At 39.1% G+C, this 22629-nt stretch overlaps 1 protein-coding gene across 1 annotated transcript in view; it reads left to right on the top strand.

Annotated features, from left to right (window-relative positions):
* Positions 1–938: 938 nt before the first annotated feature.
* The window catches only part of cxxc4 (CXXC finger 4), a 36331-nt gene continuing 14640 nt past the window's right edge, over positions 939–22629 (top strand). The window contains exons 1-2 of the mRNA XM_008412037.2: positions 939–1394; positions 4894–5834. Coding sequence (XP_008410259.1) covers positions 5010–5834 — 825 coding nt within the window. The 5' untranslated portion in view covers positions 939–1394; positions 4894–5009. The remainder of the gene's footprint in view (positions 1395–4893; positions 5835–22629) is intronic.

Raw genomic sequence — 22629 nt, 5'->3', positions numbered from 1 at the left:
TTAACCTATTTTGCAAAGAAGAATGAGCAAATATTACAGTGTGTGGATGCGCAGCTGGTAATGACTTGGATGGATATGAGCACTGTGCAAGCCATTGTGTTGTAGCAATGAGACTATGGGAATATAACTCACGATACAGCTGACTCTGAGCATGGATGAGCATAAGTTGCTTTACAGTTGTGCTCAAATGGGGACAGGTCAAAAAACAGTCTAAAATTCATACCGACAATTAGGACAAGATCGTTTTCAGTGTGTGAATATTCAACAGCACCAAACAAGCAAATCCTACAACTGACATCAGTGTCAGTTTCTCTCATATTGCTAAATTACCCACGACAACTCAGAATAAGTGCTGAGTGAGAAAATAAAAATAAAAATCCATCGTGGAGGTTTGATGGGAGTCTTGATTTAAAGCAAAGCTAATAAGAATCAAAATGAAGGAAAGCGCAAACTCTTAAACGGGGGGGTTTCTAGGAAGAAATGTTTCAGGAGGAGCCCGGGTTGTCAGCTGGAGCTGATCTGAAGGCATGGGTGGCCGGCAGGCGGGATTTATAACGCGCCGGATCCCGGAGGACCCAGTAATTATAGCTGTCGCTGGACAGAGATAGGAAGGAGGGAGGGGGCAACAACCAGACGGAGGCATTTTATCTTAATCACAGCTCAGCGCCGTTTAAATTAATTTGACAAGTCCCCCCCACCCCCCCTCTCCACACACCCGCACACACCAAACCTTATTAAAGGGCGCGTCTGGCAAAAATGACACCCCGCTTCCTCCTCCTCGTTAAAGGTCCCGCCATGAAACAAATATGTTGGAAATGTTTGTGTCAAAGCGCGGCGCGAATACTCCTCTCTCTCGATGCGCCCCTCCGAGCCACATCCCTCCCTCTCCAGTCCTCCCTCCTCCCCAGTGTTTCTATAGTAATTTCCAGCCAATGATCAGTAGGTGTCCACATCCCTGCTTCCTCACCTCAGCACCAATCAGCCACACACAGCGACAGGAGACACGGACCGAGCAGAGAGCAGGCAGACGCACAATACAAGAGGAGAAGAAGCACCTATATATACATCCAGCGCTGCGATCTAGATTCTCCCCCCTCCCCGCCTCCCCACTTTCGTTTTGGCTTATAGATGCACTTTTCAACCTCTCTTCCTAGTTTGGCAGGACACGCGAGAAAAATGCTTCTTTTGTTTTGAGCGATCTGAACGCACACACTGACAGAGACACGGAGAGACGCGGTGGCTCTGCTCCCCTCGGGCGGCTTGTCTGTGCGTCTTTTCTCGCATCTTTGCATTAAATCCCCCCTGCCTCCCTCCACATATCGCCTCGCAGTGATGTGCGGTAACACGGTGGCGGGCTGGTAGCATCTTGGGAGCCTTGTCTCAACGGGAACCCGGTAGGTGATGCTCTCTCTCTCTCTTCCTCTGTCTGTCTCTCTCTCTCTCTGTGTGTGTGTTTGTTTTTTTCTCTGTTTCCTTTGGCTTTTGGCACCTAGACGCATTTTATTAGCCTGTTTCTGCTCCTGTTGCACTCATCTCTATGGATTTTTCACCTATTTACACTGTTGCACCACTCACCTTTATTTACTTATCTTTTTGGATGATTTGACCTTTGATCGGAATGTCTACCTATCTGCATCCTGTCTAATTTTCTCCACTCTTTCCTGTCTCTCTTCCTTCTCCTCCCTCTTTTTCCCCCCTCTCCTTTTTGTCTGTCTCCCTCCAGCTCCAAGTATTGAACATTTCTGTCTCTGGAAACTTTGTTTACAGGCGGAAAAAATCAATGTCCGTGACTTGATTGCCTCTGGGCTGCGTATTTCGCTCCAGGGGTGAATTGATTAAGTAATAATGACCCTGAGGAGGTGCTGATCATTAAGCCAGGGAGGTTTTGTTTACGGGTGGCTGCTGGTCGACACTGAACTTGAAAATCTGGAAGGGATTGCTCACAGCGCCCTGGTGTCACATTTTGTGTGCAGTAACTTCAACATTTCTTAGGAAAGAAATTGTTGCTGTTGTGGCAACGTGATGTCTATGGGGCTATATATATATTTTAACCACACAATGAAGATATCTGCTCTCTTTGAATGGATTTTGGGAAGATGCACTTTAATCATGCAGTTCTAATGAGTGTTAGAACTGCACCGATCAGATATGTTGTGGCAGATTTCCATCAATGACTTTAAAGTTCTGACCTGTCAATACAATAAGAACTATAAATAACCACACCCAGAGAATGTGTGTTCTTTTACTGTCCAGATTGGTTAGACATTGTACAATAAAAAGTTTGTTTTTAAAAAAAAGGGGATATAATTATTTCTCCAAAAAGCCAAGTTCTGAATTTTTCCTTCATTGGCTCCGATTGTTGATCAGTAGATCAAAATTACAATTTTCCCCATTGTAATTTATTAAAACTGAGAAGTCCCACAATTTTTGGTCCTCATAGTTTATCAACCATCATCATTTAGTGTTGTGCATGGTTTGAATGTAATGAAAGAAGTTTTAAAGAACATGTGCTTTAATGTAAAAGTCAAACTCAGTGACATATTGCATTATAAGGCAAACATCACACTATGCTAGAAAAAAAAGAATGATTTCAATCAGTACAACTGATAGAAGAAAAGCAATTCTAAAAATGTCTATTGCCTTTAGTTTTCATCCTTGTTCCAGCAGAACCAGCAAGTCCTGGTTGTAAGAGTTCAGAGTAATGCTTGGAACGTTTGGATTTAAAACGTCTGAGATATATGTCGATGCTTCTTCATTTAGAGGTCCAAAAGTGATAGCCAAGATCTCCTGATATACTCTAAAGAGAATGGAGAGACAGTGTGCCTGGTTAGAAATGGAGTGACATGTTAAAACTAGTGTGACTTGGTTAGAAATTTGTCAGTGGTGCTTTGAAAAATCTATTGATGGTCCAAGGATGAATATGTAAAGTTTTTGTGAAAGAAAAATGCCAAATGTACAACAGTTTCCACTATAGATCATGACACTGTAGAATTCAACTTTTCCACAATAGGTAGTAAAAATATGAACGAACCAAAGATTCCTGAAAGTTTAATGTGAACTTTAATCAAAAGTAAACCCCAAGATGCCTGACTGAAGATTTAGCAAAATAAGCAAAAGAACCAAGAATTTTCATTACCCTAGGTACAGTGTTATCTTAGTTATGTCAGAGACATTTCTAGCATTCAAATTTTTCAGTAGTTCAAGCCCTTATGTCAGGCATGCAGCTTAAAAGCATCATGAGACTTGGAAGCCGCGTAAAACAGAATATCATGTCCCTCACAGTGATGATAATCTTTTTAAACGTGCTCATAATGTGCTGAAAAGTAACTGCGGACCAAAATAAAAAGTCGGAGGAGTGCTTTATAGTACTTAGTTACATAGTTTTTTTTTTCTTCAAATGGAAAATATCGTAAAAGCTCAGATTTACTGTCAGAAGGTTTATTAAATTGTCCAAATATGCATAAGGAAGTCTTAATTATTTTTTTTCTGTCATGAAAAAACATTTATTGGACTAAGAGGTGATGTCACACTGTGTATGTGAGAGAGGGCAATGATCATGTCACACAGCTCTGTGGTGAAACCCGATTTCACAATTATTTCAAAATGACAATATAGGGCCAAATCTTTAAACTTTCCCTCGTGACTTATCGTAGTGTTGTTAGCAGAACTCACACTCGCAGTAAGCGTGTGTTTTCTGCTGTGTAAAGTGCAGACTGTGCAGATCTTCAAAAAGGCTCCCAATGTCTTAACTGTTCTGTTCTAAAGGGTAAAACTTTTCAACACTGTTCTGAAACTGAAAGCAGTTCGAACTTCTTACCTCAGTAACAACACTGCTCTGAAGAGTGCCTCTGTTATGATCGGCGCCGCTCAAGCATAAAATCATCCGATTGCGGTCACCGGACGATTTCTTGGGGTGACTCTAGTGAGGATCGATCTCAGCTTTGCGTGTGCACATTCATACTTTGCTCTTTGTGAAAACTACGGATGGGATATGAAATGCTTGACGGTTCCAGCGATGGACTGGCAATTAAAAGAGAAAGCCCAGAAAACGGTAATGGAAGTAGGGAGAGATGTGTCTAATGGGCTTTTATCTGTGGAAACCAAATCCAGACAGACTGGTTGGAAAGGCAGAGAAAGGAAATGCCCCCCCCCCACCACCACACTGCCCCCACACACATTCAGGAGGCCTATCCTCAGGCAGCTGACACTGTGGTTGGTCTGGTCCATGATCTGGTTGTAAATCCACCGCTGGCTATCACTGAGGGCTGTCACTGTAATAGTGGCCATGAATGAATGCCAGGTGCTCTTAAGAGACACCAGTGAGGGTCTTGTTTACACGGACATGGCCGCCTCTGCTATTGCCGCTGCTGCAGATGGAATCGATATATTCACTGCACTTTAGCTGTGCCATGAGTCCTGTGGAAAACAATTTAATGCGTTAGAGAAATCCAAGTAATTATTTTAAGATTGCGGCTGTTGTTGTTTTATATAGAGTACGAGTGAGGGTCCCTTCTGATGTTTCAAAATGCAGTATCAGACGCAAAATATATTGACGTATTGATACTAATGTCCTAATGTTTAATGCATTTGTTCTCAAGATCTAAAAGTGTTGAAAGTGTTCCTTTTTTTTCCTGAAATGTGCAAATATTTTTCAGCATTATAATAATTCTGGGTAGGTCTGTCACATTCATCATGTCACTGTCACCAGATGCAGGTCCGTTTGGGCTGCTTTTTAATAGCCTCAGAGCCTGAAAACATGTCACAGAATGCTTCACATGTTCAGCTGCTACCTTTAGAGAGAAACGTGAAGTTGAAAGCTGAATTTCCATGAGACCGTTTACCGTTTTTCCTGCACATGTAACTGTTATTTCTTCTCCGTTTTCTGCTTCTTAGTGCTGAAGAAGACACACCAGGATGGTTACTCATTGTTCCTAACCAGCTTCAGCTCGACAAAGGCCCGTGCACCTTCACACTCTTCCCCCTGAACACTGACAAGCACTTCCCCAGCCATGTCTAACATAAACAATGCGCTTTGCATTGAAAATGGACAAAATGCAGACGTGTCGCTCTTGCAGAAGGATAATCTCCAGGATGGTGGATTAAGTCAGCTCTTGGATTATAACGCAGAAATGGAAAGGTACAGGTCTTTTGCGAACTTTTACAAAACGAACGGTGCGTTTCCGCAGACTGCAAAAATTGCCCGAATCACGACGCCGATTTTTCCCAGCGCCAGAATTGGTATGTCCCCTTGGAACTGTGATAACGCCATGCTCTGGGGAAGGAAATCAGCGGCAATAAACCCTAATAGGACCAGCATGCATAGAAATGACTCCCAGAGGCCGGGGAAGCCTGGCGTGCCGCCAGAGACGCTGCAAATGGCAAATAATAATTTCCTCTCTACCTTATCCCCCGAACACTGCAGACCTTTAGCAGGAGAATGCATGAACAAGCTGAAATGCGGCGCTGCTGAAGCAGAGATAATGAATCTCCCAGAACGCGTTGGAACTTTTTCCGCTATTCCGGCTTTAGGGGGCATCTCATTACCTCCCGGGGTCATCGTCATGACAGCCCTTCACTCCCCCGCAGCCTCAGCAGCCGTTACAGACAGTGCGTTTCAAATTGCCAATCTGGCAGACTGCCCACAGAATAATTCCTCAGCATCCAGTGGAAACCCAGCGAAGAAGAAAAGGAAAAGGTGTGGGGTGTGTGCACCCTGCAGGCGGCTAATCAACTGTGGTGTTTGCAGCAGTTGTCGGAACCGCAAAACAGGCCACCAGATCTGCAAATTTAGGAAATGCGAGGAGTTGAAGAAGAAGCCTGGCTCGTCGCTGGAGGTGAGAACGGAGGCTCTGCTTCCCCTTCTTTTGTTATTATCCCCCTCGCACTCCAAAGCATTAACCTTTTCATCCAGTCACGTTCTAAGCCCTTGAAAATTGTTTCCATGCCCACCCATGCCTGAACATCCCCCTGCTTTCTCAAATCTGCCTACCCGCCTAGCCTAATTGGCAGTAATTAGGGGTGTTTGTGCGGAGCGCAAGCTGAGCTTGGCTCAGACACCCCTAATTGCTGCCAGTCAGGCTGGGGCTGGAACGCATCCGAACAACCCCGAGTTTGGCTCTGCTCCAAGCAGGGCTGGGAAATGGTTTTCAGCAGAGAGCCATCTCTCTCCGCACCCGGTCATTTTAACCAATTATGGAAGCCGTCTCTGGATGGGGAGAATCAATATCCCACAAAGCCTCAGCCACTGACCACCAAGAGATGGTGAGAGTGATGGTGGAGCTGCTGATGGCGTTTTTCAAAACACCCCCCCCTTCCCTGGGCCCAAAGTGTTGTATGTGTGTGTGTATGTGTGTGAGTGTGGGAGGTGGGGGCGGTGGTTAATCCCATAAACTGATCCCCTTCCACACATTATGAATGAACTGATTGAAGTGTGGGTACACAGTATGCAGACTGTGTGTGTGTGTGTGTGTGTATCAGTCTGGGACAGATGCATATCAAGAGAGCTATGAAGGCAAACAGGTTCATTTAAGCTGATTTATTTTCCAGTTGACATTTGGGCGTCAAGTGCAAAGGCCAAATATGAATCTTCAGCCGTAAATATGCTTCTCTTTGCCCTCAGACTCACACAGATGCCTACAGGGGCCTGGATGAATGTGTTTCTAACAGATGCAACCTGAGGCTCGGATAATTTGCTCATTAATTAAGTGATTACACAGAGAGGAAAACTGGGTTAATCATAAAGTGTTACCTAATCTACTTTTGGAAAAAAAATTGCATTTATGAATTCATTTGTTAAGACTGAACTTAAGACATCGGTTTGTCAAAATCTTTGCTCACTTTCGCCGCCGCCTCTTTACCATGTGTTTCTAAGATAATATAGACTAATGTAATATCAAATTACTGCTTTGACTCCTTTCCTGTGATCAAATGAAAATTTGTTAAAATTGCAGTCAAATTGAGACTCTGATCATATTCACTTCCTGATGTTTTCATTAGATCAGTGTTACAAACGCTAGTGAATAACAGGTTCTACAAAAAAAAAAAACGTTTTTTTTTTCTGTTGCTACATAACCAGTTTGGTGTTATATTAGTACATCACTATAAAGATCTCGTCCAGCAAATGTTTCATTCTCCAGTTTATAATGTGTACTCTGACAGTTTTCCTGCACAAATCATATTATCTCAGAATCCCACCCATGTGATCTCTGATCAGCACCAGGCGTGCTGGAAGCCACAGTAGAGTACAGGAGGCGTTTGCAACCTGATCTGACCATATTAAAATATTGCTATTTTTTTTTTCTTCAAAACTGACTTAAAAGTTGTGTGGAAGTATTTAGCAGAAAACAGTGGCTGTAACTATGTGAACTGTAACTTTTTAATGTTTGAACGAAGGAAATGTAAGACAGTGAGCTCATATCATAATGTTGAAACGCTGTTATTTGTTTACAATTAGCCAAAGAACAAAAATGTTGGTTGGTTGCTGGTTTCATTAAGCCTCCATCAAACTCCTGTTCTTTCCTCTGATCCAGATGAGAGTCTGTGCTGTGAAAGCTCCATTTTATTGGTGTCAGCCAGAACTTGCAGAGGTGGAAGCAAAAAGAACTGGCGCTAAGTGAGTGAGCAATAGCACCAGTTTAGCACTGGAATTGGTTCGATAAAAAATAAAATACAAAAGAAAAGAAAAAAAACAGACTAGCGGAGTTGGTACGCAGTGATTCAACTTTATTTTCATGCATTTCTACTAACTGTGGAACATATAATTTAACCAGATGGCCAATCATGACTCTCATTTTGACAGGATGATGCTTACAAAAAACTTTTCTCCTTGTTAGAACCTAACTATCTGTCTTCTGTTGAGTAACAAAACTACTTTATTGCTGATTCTATCTTAATTCTTTGAAAAATATATTTTTCAAATTGAACAAACAAGTTGTAATTGTTTCTTATGTTTTGGGGCTGGGCTAAAACAACAACAAAAAAAAGAAAATAAATATTGAAACAAAGCATATTATTCACCTCCTCACTGTGAAAAAAAATTGGCCAATTACTAAAATAGATGTTGGTCAATTTAAAAACCAAACCTCAGTTACGGACAGATTTAGATGGCTTTCTCTCCAGGGCAGCATATGTCAAATAGGTATTCCAGAACCTAATTGGATTTCCAATCAGGGGTACTGGGTGTCCATGGTGGTGTAAAGTTGGCATTTAATTCACAAACAAAGGGTTATGTTAGAGTTTTCAAGAAGTCTGTGCAGCTTTTAACCATCTCGTGGTCAACATTATATGTTTATACTGGTTCAACCTTGTCTAGATTATTTTACTCTGATCAGAGATTATCCAAAATACAGTTTGAGATTTGGAAAAACCCATTTGGATTCATGAAAAAACAAAACAAGAGAGTATTTTTGATGCTCTATTTACTTTATAAACATCTTGGTCGGAGAAAAAGGTGAAAAGCACAATGTTATCTTCTTCCTAAAATAATGGTGTAAGTATTCATTTTTGCCAAAAAATGTATTTAGGCAAGAGAAAAAAAAAATCCTTTGAACTGTTGAATTGATCAAACAGGGACCAAACTATAGTACACTGATCCCAGATGGTTCACATATTTTATTCTTAGTTAATCTGAATATATCACACCTGATGTTTTGATACTAAGTATTCTAAGCTCACTATCTATGCCTTTCAGCTTATATCATGTTTTCTGGCTACTATGTTGTTGTTGCTCTCATTTTGGCCAAAAAACATTCCTCACTGAAAACAAAAGTGTTACAGTTTGTTAGTACAGCTAGCGGTTATTTGGGAAAAAGTTGACTTTTGAAACTAATTTTTAGAAATATGTATGTTTGAATTAAATTTAATGCCTTTTTAATGCAAGAGACATTGTTAGGACAATAACCAGGGTCTCTCTTATTCAAATAAGTCTAAAGGTAAAAACCTTAAAGAACCTTGTATCTTTTGCGTGAATTCACAAGTGTCCAGGTTTTGAACGCCTCTAACGCACTATGAGGTAAACTGAGTTTAATTGATGTCGTTTTTGGACAGTGTGGGAAAACAATGCTGCCCTTGGTTTAGTGTGGACTGGATGTGGATGCTCCAAATGTGTCAGTTTCATGTTTGAACAGGTGCCCCCAAACAGGTGCGCAGGAAGCTGGATTCATGTTTATTATCCGAGGGGAGACTCGCTTCTGGAAAACATCTATTTGCAAAGAAGGGTGGAATTAGCAAGGGTGTGCAGCCTCTAAGCAAACCTGCACTTGCTTTTAAGAGCTTCTTCACCTTCTTCAGTAATTCATAGGATGGACTTTTCCGGCAGTAATTGTTATTTTTGGCTCTGCGTTTGTAATTACAGGTGAGGCTTTGGCTACGGAAATGCTTTTGAGTCAAAAGTTGTGTCAGAGGAGGGAAGTTCATGAGTTAGCTGTGATGAGATATGTTTTTTTTTAAAAATGAACCTTACATTAATGCAAATACAGTGCCATGCAAAAGTGTTCAGTGTTTTACTGGGTTGTATGTGGTGGACCAATACAGACCAATAGAATATGTGTGACACACATTTGTGCTGAGCCCTCTGTACTCTGCTACTCCTAAATAAAATCCACTATAACCTTCAGAAGTTGCTTAGCTAGTAAAGACAGTCTTCTTGTGTGGTGGCATCGTGATGCTGGGTGGATGCTTTTCTATAAAAGGGATCGGGACGAGTCGATGGAAAGAGAGATGACACTCAGCACAGGGCAAATCTGAATGAAAACCTTTTATGCAAATTGAAGCCGGGGCGGTGGTTCACCTTCCAGCAGGACAACAACCCTAAGAACAAAGCCACAGCTACGGTTCCAGGATTTAGTTCCAGTAATGCTAATACAAATATGTGCAACACTTTTCTGTTTTATTTGTAAAAAAAAAAAAAAAAGAAAAGAAAAACACTATCTATGCATTTTTTCCCCTTCTCCACTACTTTGTTTAGGTCTATCACTGAAAACCTAAATAATTTTTTTCTTTTTTTTTTCATTTTAACAAACACCCTGAAAAGGAAAAATATCCAGTTGTCATGAATATTTTTGCAAAGTACATTATTTTGTATTTTCCTGCCAATATCAATAGTGTGTTGATTTTATAGGTGCTTAAATTTTTTTTGTCATCCGGTTGAAAACTTGAGGAACCGGGTGATGTAGTAACCTCAGATGCAGAGCTTACAGAACTCAAAGATAGCGTGTTTCCTGTCTTGCACCTGTTTTCCCCACTCACACAGGCAAAGAGGCACACAAGCACAGAGTAACACACCAGGCATGAGCTGAGCGTACCTTTTTGCCTTGCAAGAGACGATAAGCTACCGGCAACCAGCTAGATTTGCCTGTCAATGTTTTCCACATGGGAATCACCCTGAACTAATTATATCTTAAGCAGCGGTGGAAAATGCAAATCAGAATTTTACTCACACCCCTGAAATCGGAGAGCCAATTTAATCTAATACCCCCTTTAATTTAGCGCGCTAATGCAAGGCCCTGGAGAATTGCCCCGTGTCACCGCTATGCCGTTCTGCAGCAGATCCTGCTCTGTCTCGCTGCTGCTGCTCCCGCTTCTGCTGCTGCTCTCAGGCTCCAGGATGGATTAGTCTGGCAGATGAATCTCATCTAACCTAACATTTCCCGAGCAGTTACCTTTGCATAGCTCGAGCTCAGATGGCTCAAAGGTCCCGCATTAACATTCAAATGCTATACTCATGTGAGAGAGCAGGAGGAGACTTTCTCTTTGTTTGCTGCTTAAGCTATTTATGACAAACTAACTTTTAATTTGTCGAAGAAGCTAACAAATGACTATAACTTGGTAGAGTAAAACTACGTTTTTTTGCATTTTGGAAAGTGTAATGGGAAACACGCTAGCATTCTGTGAGTCTGATTATCTGTTTCTAAACCAGCATTTTGTAGGCTTTGTAACCCAGGATTTTCTGATCATTGCAGAATACGGCCATGTGCTAACATAATCCATAACCGGCTCACACAGAGCTGTCAGAAAATGTGCGATGTTTTAGAGAAAGCACAAACATTTGACATTTATTCATTCATGAATTCGGTTAATGTTACGTTATACCTTAGTTAGAAATATGACCTCAAACGTTCTCCTTTTTTGACACAGTCAAGATAACTCAACGCAAACAAAAAAGTTTAAAAATGACTCATTTGTTTTTGTCTACAAATAGTTGGCATGTGCAAAGTTGGATGTGTCTTTACTTCTTAAAATCTGATTTTGTAAATCTTTGTACAGTTTGCATATGGATGAGGAAGGCAAAGGCAGTGGAATAGGTTTGTTTTAGTAAATATCTGTCTGTGTGCCTCCCTCAGCATCCTTTGTTTAGCAGGTATAAACAAGTTTATCAGAACCACTGTCACAGTTACTATAATGTTTTTTTAAATCATAATCTTATTTTATTCCTTAAAAAGAAGTACGTTAACAATATATGAGAGCACTGCTGAAGATGATGGTCTAAAATGGTTTCACTGATACAGACGTATAGTTCTGAGTGCCATTTTTTAACATTTTGGTATATTTATTTCTGAGTGACCAAAGCTCTGCAACGCCAGGCAACATTAACTATAATATCATCTTAAAAAGCAAACTATTTTGTCATTGATAACATAACAGTAAGTTCTCTACTTCATAATATTAAAGGACGATTTTCCATGAAAAACCAGTAGTAGAGTAAATCATGTCTCTTGGTTCATTTTCTTCTCAGTTATTTTATACTCGGCATGATCAATAATATTTTGGAGACTTTTTTGGTGTTACATTTGGTGTCATAAAGCACTTGAGTGACAGACATATGAACCCTTCTGGGGGCAAGATTTTCCAAATCAAAAGCATATACCTGGGTATTTGAACCAAGGGACATTTATGGATTATTTTTTTGAAATGTATTCTTATTTATCTGAAAATAGATTCATACTTTTTTATGTAACCAACATAAGTCGGACAAAGAGAATGCTTGCAACATTAAAGGTAATTAATTTATTTGAAGCTAAGGGATAAAGAATAAAATGCTCAAGAGTATAAAAACTATAGGCTAACATTAGCATCGATTCTCTATTTCTGTATGACTTCCTGATCATTTCCCTTGAAGCACGTTTTCTCCCAATTGCAGTTAACTGTGTGAACTAAGCACTCAGTTATAGCTCTTATTAACTGGTCATGTATGGTTTGAGTATGACATGCATCTGCACTGGCTAATACAGTCTTTCTTTTGTTGCACTTTCCTGTAAAAAATAAATAAATAAATAAGTAGAGATGAAAATGATTGCTGATTCATTGGGTTAAACGCACAAATTATTTATTTACTTAATCATTTGTTAAACTTCATTTTACAAAGTAAAATGTTTGAGAGCATTTACAGACATGACATCGCCAAGATTACCTTCAAAGAAAAGACAAAAAAAAAACAACAAATTTCACAAAATATGTAAAAAAGAGCATGATATTCTTAATTTATAAAAGTACGCAACACTTGGGCCTTTACAATATTTCTGATATTTGCAGATGATCAATTTTTCAACATTTTTAGAGTTCAGCACAGTCATATCGCCCACACCGAAATACAATATGGTACTATGCAACTATGCAATGCGGTATAATATTGAATTTGAAGACATTTGTTCTCATTCCAAAGACAGAGTAAAAAAAAAAACATGCATCTACAACTAAAGAGGCTTCGATTTGTTTGCAGCATAAGGCTGACGGGAGAGCAGGATGAGACTGAACAGATTGCTCTTTCAATTAACAAATGTCAAAGGCCAGCATCAAGTGATGTGCAGGAAAACAGTGTCTCAGCATAGGGAGGGACGCTCACTCTCCCAGTCTCGGTATTTGTGCAGGGCTGGTTTGACTACATGAAATGGTTGAGATGAAACGGCGGCATGTCTGTCTGGAAACCTTTGCTGTAGCGATAAAAGACAAGACCCCAAAATGGTAGAGAGGCAGGACCTCGAGGAAAATAGCCTGGATTTCAGCCCCTTAATGAGAGTGGGGGAGCCAAATAAGCAGCGGCCGCCAGGTCTAATTTGTTTTAGGTGTGCTCAGAATAGATAAGGACAAATCTGTGGCCTCCCCCCCACCCCCCACTACACCCACCAACCTTTGCCTCTCTGGAGATAACACCGGCTGCTCCAAGTCAATCTCTGTGGGCTAAGGAGAGGGGGTGAAGAATAAATAAAAAAAAAAAAATGTGAAGGAAAAACTCTGAAGGACATGTGGCCTTAAGATCCATGGATCTCTAACTTACTGGATTTATTCAAGCTGAAAATTTTAAAATTAACTTGGTCACAGAGGTATGGAGGAGTGTGGAAAAAATAAAAAAGTAAATAAAGGAGATGGTGAACACCGCCACGCATCGCAGCCTAAAGGGCAACAGTACACTCCTGTCAAGACAAAGGGAATTTGCCATCTGAACAACAATGCAGACCGCTTAATTATACAGATCTTGCCCTGCAAACTACCCCCAGTTATTTCAGAGCCCAGGTCCCCTTTAGTCACTGTCATGCCCTTTTTCTCCTAGACCGATTGTACCATGTGGATTTTCTGTCAACTTTCATTTGCACTGACTCGCTGTCCTCCCTGCGCCAATGCTGCTCTCTGAAAGGCGCAAATGCAGCACACCAATGAAGGATTCCTCAGTCTTGCCACGGCCACCAATTAAGGCCAAAGCGTAATTGGAGGCGTCTGGACGATGGCCTTACATTATGTGGTCTGTCGCCTTCTCTGCCATCGTTTCATTTAACATCCGTGGTTCAGCGGAGAGAAGGAGGACTTGTCATTGTCTTCATTATAGCGTAAGGAGAAGCTAAGAGAGAGAGAGCGGTGGAAAAAAAAGCCCAGAGGAGGGTGGACAGCGTGAAGGAGCAGGTGTGGCAAGACGTTAATGTGCGGCGCTTTAAATTTTAAATGGCGAAGAATAAATTATTGATGTTAACTCGGGCTGCGAAGTTAAAAGGTATCTCGTCATTATTGAGAGACTGTAAAAAAAAAAAAAAAGAAAGAAAGACTGAAAGGAAAGTCTTCAGTAAAGATGCACAGAGTATTGCACCACCATATTGGGCCAGTGTGGTTCTGAATTATTTTTGTATTTTATTTCTGCAGTTGTTTTATGTTTTGACTACAGCAAGCTGTAGATATACTGTAACTGGGAAGTGTGAGTGTGAAGCTAACATCAGTTTACTGAATAGACATAAACTTTATTCAATGTCCGTTGAAAATCAGCAGTTGAAATGATGCAAAAGTCTATGAATCGATTTTATTAGTGAATATCTCAGAGTCATGAATTCATTCACGTATTTTGGACATGCGAATGTCCAAAATATGCGACATTTTTACATGTATAGTAAAAACCAGAAATCTGTATCCATTTTTTAAAAACAAGGCGTAAAATATTATTTCTCAGTCTGACGTGAAATCAGACAAAATGTTGCTATTTGGATCAGTTAGATTTATCAAATTTGTTTATACTTACTAAATGCCAGAATAACGAGAATGGTATCTGTTCGATCTTCTTTTGTTTTATTATTTTTCCTTAACTTCTCATGTTTACTTTTCCACTCTGGATTTCTTCTACAGTATAAATGCATGACTGTCAGGTTCATTGGTCTCTCTCTAAATCATCCTTGGATTTAGAGGGATGGATGGATGGATGGATGGATGGATGGATGGATGGATGGATCGATCGATCTTACAATACTTTGGTCTTTTAGTTCATTCCTCTCAACTGGTGTAGGTGAGTTAGGTTTGTAGTCTCCTCTGCTTATGCACCTTTTTCACCTCAGCCCACAGATTTTCTACTGTACTCAGATCAGGGTTTATGATGTCTCTTTCCAAACATTGATTTTGTTGTTCTTTGTAACGGATATGGTGGTGTGTATTCTATTTGGAGGACCCATTTGCTTAAATCATTGTCATATATATTTTATTTAACTTTCACATTACTTACTAAATGCTTTCCCATAGCAGATGTTTTCTTTGTTTCTTCATCGTGAATTCAAAGTTCACTTAGTACATTTGAACCTCATCAGTCTAGTGCAGACCAGTTCACAAAGAAACAATTTACTTTATACCATCTGGTATAAAAACAATGCTGACCAGCGCATTTTGTTCCCCCGGTTTCCGTTTTTGAGACGGCAAAGTGTCCGATTAATGAGAGCAACGTGATTTATGTAAAGGTATTATAGTACAAGGCTTTCTTGAGAAAATGTTCTGTTTCTACTAATTATGCTCTGTAAGTCACAAAGCACTATTCTCTTGCTTTATCCGAACTGATTGTATCACATCCTATTGTATTCTATTAAATCAAAACTCACTGAATTAGACTTAATTATTGTTGAGAGGTGAACTGAATCTTATCGAGTTTGTATTTACTGCTCATTTAACTTTTGTCCGTCGCACCATCGGAAGTGGATCCGTATCGCACTGGCCACAAAGCGGAGATAACCACAAGTTTCCGGCAGGATTCCCATTCATTCGGAGACACCTAGTGAGAACGGCACAGGGTTTTGAAAATGTTATTCTAGGTTGCAACATTTTGTTCAAGGTAGGAAGCAGGTATAAACAAATGCACATTTTTTACATAAATCTGTGTAAATAATAAGCCATGCTTGTGTGATGTTGAAATGGACAGCGTATTTTTGTACTCGCTCTGCATCCCTATCCCCTACAGTAATCTAAAAGGGACTGACTAGATGCTGTCTATAGATTAGGCTTTTCAGATTTTCTGTTTGTTAGCGTCTATGACCGCAAGATCCTAAAAAGTTTTAAGGTAGACAGGAAATGACGTACTACGACATCACGAAGTCAAAATAATTCATTTCCATGGTGCGCCTTAAAGGGCCACAAACACTTTAATAGCTTTCAGAATTCATTAATTAGCTTTTCTTAATGAATCTCTTGATATGTAGCGTAACGTTGTGGGATTATAATTCTTCTTATTAGAAATGGTAACTACAATCAAAACATTTAAACTCTCTATATAGAATAACAGCAACAGCATTTTACAGACTTTTGATCATGTATTTGCAGGTTGTAAAGATCTTTTGCAACAACATCGAGGACAGTCACAAGAAGACATAGTTACGGCTCATGTGAGACAGCTGCCACCTTATTGCAAAACCACCAGCACTTTACGCAAACAGCTCTGGTCTTTGAGAGTTGGACGCTTGTGGTGACAGCTGTAACGCAACATAAATACTCACAAAACAATTGCTGTTTTCCATAAATGCTTGCAAACAGCATCAGAGAAGAGATAATGCTACATACCTGGCAGTGCAGTTTAAACTCGAATCTTGTGAATTAAAACTATCTGTTTAATTTGTGAGAATTAAACTCATAGGTTTTATCCAATTTTTTAGGGCACAAAAGGTGTACAGTGTTTGTGTAGATAAGGACCAGGGTGTAAATATGTTATATTATTTCTTTCTGATGTCTTAAACATACAGTCATCTAAACTAGAGCTGCAGATCTTTGCCTGCACAGACTACATTCATTCAGATATTTGATTTATCAGCATCCACGCTGCAAAACTGCAATATTTAAGTTTGTAATTGTATGTAATTATATCACATGTAGTCAGTTCAGGAGATGATGACCGTGTGGAGCAAAACACTTTAGGTTGCATTCATGCCACAATGAAAAACATTCCTTTACTTCCGACAAAGGTAAAAAATAAAAAATAAAAAAAAAGGTTTTATTAGACAATAATATCCCTGCTTTGTTCCTTTTTATGTTTATTGGGGACTTTTATTAACATGCTGTAAATAACAAAATCGATAAAGACATTAGGCTTCTGCCTTTTAATATTTCGTGTAAAATGCAAGCTTTGTATCGCTGCAAAATTTAACAAAGTCTTAAAGCTGTCACTGATAGAAGTCTGTTGACTGTTGTTCACAGTCTCATAGTCGTGTGCTGCACCTTTTCTCCTGAAACTGCTTTGGTTAAAAACACGTTTTTTCTCCAGTTAGAAGGAGGAAATATCCAAAAGCTTAAAATGACCAGGGAAGGGGAAAAAAGTTTGTTTACTAATGTGACCTATTCAAAACAGACTGTAACAACCACTATTTACTGTGTGCTGGTGCATAGGAGAATCGCAGTGTACTAAAAACTCCCATTAAATGTCACTCAATGTATTTATATAGCACCAGTTCACAATAAATGCTGTCTCAGGGCACTTTGAAAAAACAGAGTCTCATATTATCTGCAGAAATATGTAGTCTGTTTGATCCATTCATATAGACATAAGTCAAAAACACACATTCAAATTCAATTCTAGCTATGAAACAATGCAGTCAAGTTTAGTTTATTATGGCAATTGATAAAACATTTTCTAAGGAGACCAAGCCTACTGTATCAAATTGCTGACTTTGTATTAATCCTTGTGTTGGGTTTTAAAAAGATAGAACAGACCCAATGAAGCACCAGTCCAGAACTACGTTCTTCCGGCTTGTGTTTTATTGCGCTATATGTTTCTTTCAAATAATATTCTTTTCTACGTAACATTTATTCTGGTCAGCATACTCTTAATCCCTCTGCATCCTCCCTCTATACAATACATGTGTTCAAAAAATAGGGATGATTTTTTTTTTTTTTAACACGTCATTGAATTTTCGCAGTTAAACTGGAGCTCTCATATAAAATCAAATTCTATTATTTTTTCTTATCTCGGTTGTTTTAGTCAGTTGTCTTAGTGTGGAGCAAAGTGAAAGGTTTGCGTGTTTAAGTTAAAAGAGAGCAAACGACAGGTGGCTCCGTGGCATTCGGTCTGGAAATAGTGACGTGGATGAGGTGAATTTGTGACTGACAAGTTGTGATGAGAGAAACTGGTCAATGCGGTTTAAGCGCCTCCATTTCTGCAAGTCAAATCCTCGCAGGCTGCCACCTCGTCTTTTGTGGCTCCGGTCTCAGGTTATGAATATTTCATGATGAGCATCTGACACCATGCCCAGAAAGATATTCCTCTTTTTTTTTTTTTTCCTCTGAGATGCCCCGAGGTTCAAGTGTGTCATAGAGGTGTGAAGTCACCCTGTGGTCCGCAGGCGAAGGATAGGATTTATAATGCCACAATCAGGTGGATTAATTTTTTTCCCCTCTTGACTACAGCCGTGGGAGATTCTCCCCTAGTTCAGCCGTTCGACCGCTGCGCCGTCCGCAGTTTGTTGACATTCCTTAAATGCACTGTCTGAGGCGTTCTGTAAAGGGGAGAGAAGTAATTTCAATCAGTTCAGAGTTCAGCCTGTGTCTTTCCAAACTGTTACCAGTTTCCCTGTCTGATTATTGTTGAGTAGCAATGACTTGGCAGTGTGGGAGTCTCCTTGGACTGGCTCTGTATTAAATTGTTGATCCAGGTTTTTGCTTCGTGTTCTAGCTGAATCAGAAACTGTTTGTGTATATTGTGCTTTACAGTTCATATCAGCTGGCTTTCTTACTTGTTCCTCAATAAGTAACTATTTTAGGATTCTACAGTTATTTATTCCACATTATCACCACTTTGTGTTTCAATGTAAACCAAGGTTTAAAACTGACAAAACAGTTCAAGCTTAGCATACAAAACCTCCTTTCACTGAAAACCCAAAGCTGAGTAGAGCAGAAAATTAAAAACTTTGATATTGAAAAACAGAGTTGGTCCTGGCTTCCAAGCACTTCCCTAAAGTTTTAAGTCTGTTGGTTTGTGTTTGCTGTAAGGGGAAAGCCATCAACGTGTTTAACTTTTTAAGATTCAATGTTAAACTAGCCAGGGATGGATACAAGTCCATACAAATTTTGGGGGATTTTTATTTTTTCAAAATGAAAACTGTACAATTTCCCTTCCACGTAACAACACTACTTTGTCTTGGTGAGCTCCATGAAATCCCAATGAAGCACACTGACGTTTGTGGTTCTAACAAGAAAACAATTGCAGGTCATTACATGTGCTTGTTTTTTCCCCAGACGTGTGTCCCGGACGCTTTACATGGGCGCTGCCTGTGTTTTTACTGAGACATATTGTGAGGTTTTCACCAAAGGGTAACCCGCAGAGCGGAAATGTGGTCAGGTGAACCCAGTGGGCTGGTCCTGAAGGTTTGTCTAAACCTTGTCTGCCAGAAAAGGATGTTGATCAACATGTTGCTTTAAAATTACAAAGACTCAAAAAAAAAAAAGATAGAATCACAAAATAATCCATCAGGTCAGGGAGCAGGGTGTGTGTGGCAAGCTGTGACAAATCGTTGTGCTCCTTATAAACTGTGATGAATTTCCAGTCAGATTTACGGTTTGACAGAGGTGTAGTGGAAAAGCAGCAGCTAAATTTGGGTTTGAGTCCCGACACTGGCTGCATGTGGCTGCATGTTTTCAGCCCTTCTTTCTTTCCCCGTTTCCCGTCTGGTGGCAGTCAATAAAGGGCAACTAGTGCCAGAAGAAATATTTATTTCTGTTTGATATGAAGGTAAAGCTGCGTAAAAACCAATACAGTCATGTTTTTACACCACTATAATATCTTTGCTTTTTAAAGTGCTTAACCTCGATGTTATAAATGTAAGTTTTTATAATAAGCCACTAGTCAAACAATACGAAGCTCAATGGCATTTAGGACAAGCAGCGCCAGGCTGCTAAGCCAAAGGCAACAAGAAAAGCCATAAGAATGATGTTAAACCTATCTTGATGATATTGGACCTTTAACTTGATACCAACTCATTCTTAAACGTCGATTACTTCTTGTTAGTTAGACGAACATTTTTAATTAACATCAACTTCTTATATGTATAATAATAATGACGATAATAATTCTGCTACAACTATTGTGCTGCAGAAGCCTTACTGAGAAGCGTGATACTTAGTGAAAGCTAATATTTTGTGTGTTTTAAAATTTAATTTCCTGGAATGGAGCTTTTGTTATTCACCGTATTTCAAGAACAGATTGCTTTAACTCTCATTTACCTGAGCAAAATTAAACTCTGCCTCAGCTGTGTGTACCTTCCAATCCTAACCTAAATATTATGTTGATTTACTCTAAATATGCAGAGATTTGCGTGTGGACCCTCCAAGTTTTAGGACTCCCACACAGATGCTAAGAAATCTGCTCTAAACAAGACGACCCGCTCCTACTTTGCATTTCAATTTAACATTTCAGAGAACTGGCAGCACGTTGCCTCGCTTAGCCCTCGCTTCGATACACCCACATGGTTTGTCGTCGTGCTGGCTGACGACTTTCGCTGTTCAAAGAGCTGCGACTTGGCTGGGAGATTGGGGATTTCCAGACCGGATCCCTCAGGTAGCCAAACTGCTCCTCCCTCGCGCCTGTCCTAGAACAACCTTTCTTTCCTTCCTGCTCACGCTGCCCTAATCTTCTGTCCTGGAAATCGAAAGAGCTCCACACTCTATTTCATTTACAAAAATACCTTCATTTAAAGGTGATGCTTTGATTTCTTCCAGCCTCCATTCAAGTGGGTCTGAGTTATAGGTAACTAATTAAATTATCTTGAATAATGCTGAAATTTATTTTAAAATACTTGTAGCACAAATATCTTTTGAATAGCATGGGTTGGATGTAGACATTACCCACAGGAAGGATATTTGTACTTGATGTTGGAGATTGACTCCAAATCCCCAAATCTTGTGGTTTCCCCAGACAAACTCCCACTGGGCGACCTTTCACCTGTAAAAGTTCCTGTAGAAAAACTTCTACAAAAATCAAACACATTTTTTCTCCTTTCTTTCTCAAAGTGAAAGTCTTTTGACCAGCTGCAGCCTTAATCAGAGCTAAAATTTTTTTTAATCGATTTTTAAGCTTCTCTGCAGATTTTTTTGCATAGTAGAAAAACTCACTTGTATGTAGAAAAGCTTAAGATGAATTTTATTTATTGTAAAGTGTGCTGGGTATCTATGTGTGGCTTATTCAGACTGCTTTGTCGTACTTTATATTTACATTGCAAAATGGAAAAAAGAGACACTCTGACCCCTACATTTGCTCTGCTGCCAACCAGTGGTTAAATATGTAATTTCATAAAAAAAATTAAAAAAAATACTGCTCTCTCACAAGTTAGAGCAATTGTTTCAAGGTCTAACAACAGTTTAAAGGGGATAGTTTGGGAGAGGAAGAAAGGAGGGAAGAACAGAAAGTTTTCAGTAGATGTTTCAGAGTATAAAAAAAACAAAAAAAAAAAAAAATGCCTTAACAGATTATGCTCAATACCTTAGGAGGGTTTGGATCTTATTGTATCACCTCTCAAGAAACCCGCATTGGTCTCTAGACTTGTGATTCTGTCTTCAAGCTTGACTGGCGGGAAAAAAAAAATCTTCAGCACAACAGCAGTTTCAATAGAATCGACGGTCACTTGGTAGCAGGTCACCTGCTGCACAAGCAGATCGATGGATCCAAATTTTTTTCTGGTGAAAATTAAGACCAGGAAGAAAGCAAAATCTCATTTTGCCACATAAAATATTCTAAAAAGCCTCATTATAATTTGGTATTTCAATAAACCATTTGTGAAATAGTTTTGTTTGCGCATCATAAAAAATATAGTAATACTAAACAAGATACTGTTCAAGATAAGGTAACGTTTTTCAGTACAGTTTAAAAGTTACATTTACACATAATAATTTAGCAGAGTTACTAAGCATTTTTCAGTGTTAAATGGGACTTCTTTTTGAATATAGGTAGAGCATAAAAGGCTCAGGCTTTGTTACTGGGCAAATATTGCGTTGCGTGTGTGTGTGTTTGTGTGGAGTTTGGTGTTTACATACACTGCCTCTCATATGTGTTTTATATTTGCACAGAAGGTTTAGCATAAGAAGAAAGTTAGCAGCATAGTTGAGTTGCTTTTCCTACTTTGATGTCACCAGAGAGAGATGGGGATCTTGGTTTGAAAACTGAAAGGCACACACATCCCATCTGTTCTTTTGTTACTGACTGACTCTTAAGGGAAGAAAACAAAAAAACAACTGAAATATGTCAGATGAATAGAAATATACATAAAAAAATATTTGAATTGCATGTATCCTCTACCTATTTTGCACTAGTACTAAATGATTAATACAAGGCTCTCAACAGTTGTTGCTAATGATGAAAAAGACGTATAAAAATGTCTGAAAATTAGTTTTTTTATTCTTTAGTTCAGCTCAGTTTCCCAGTTTAAATCAAAGTTCTTGTTGAAATTATAATAATAACAATAATAACAATAATAATAATAATAATAATAATAATAATAATAATAATAATTATTATTATTATTATTATTATTATTATTATTATCGTGTGCTTGTTTAGCTAAGTGGTTATTTTTTGTTGCAATATCCCAATTTATACAGGTAAATGTACATAGATGTGACTTGAATATCATGTTCTCTTATCTTTCCCACTTTGAAAAGCCCTATAAAAAAATGGGCCGCTCTATCAAAAATAGACACCAGAAAAGCAGAAAGTCATGGATTTCTAATTTTTAAAAAAGTTCTGTACAGTATAGTGTAAATGACAAAAATCCTCCACACTTGATATTACCAAATCATCTATTTATTTTGAAGGTAAATAATGGAACTGCAGAGCATATTCTCTACAATTGCATATTGGTATTCATAGATAATTGTAACAGAAACTGTATACAATTTGAATGTACTAATAATAATAATAAAAAA

Source organism: Poecilia reticulata, linkage group LG1, assembly GCF_000633615.1.
Source record: "Poecilia reticulata strain Guanapo linkage group LG1, Guppy_female_1.0+MT, whole genome shotgun sequence".
Lineage (NCBI taxonomy): Eukaryota > Metazoa > Chordata > Actinopteri > Cyprinodontiformes > Poeciliidae > Poecilia > Poecilia reticulata.
Note: the sequence above shows the minus strand (reverse complement) of the source record. Positions and strands in the feature narration are given on the sequence as shown.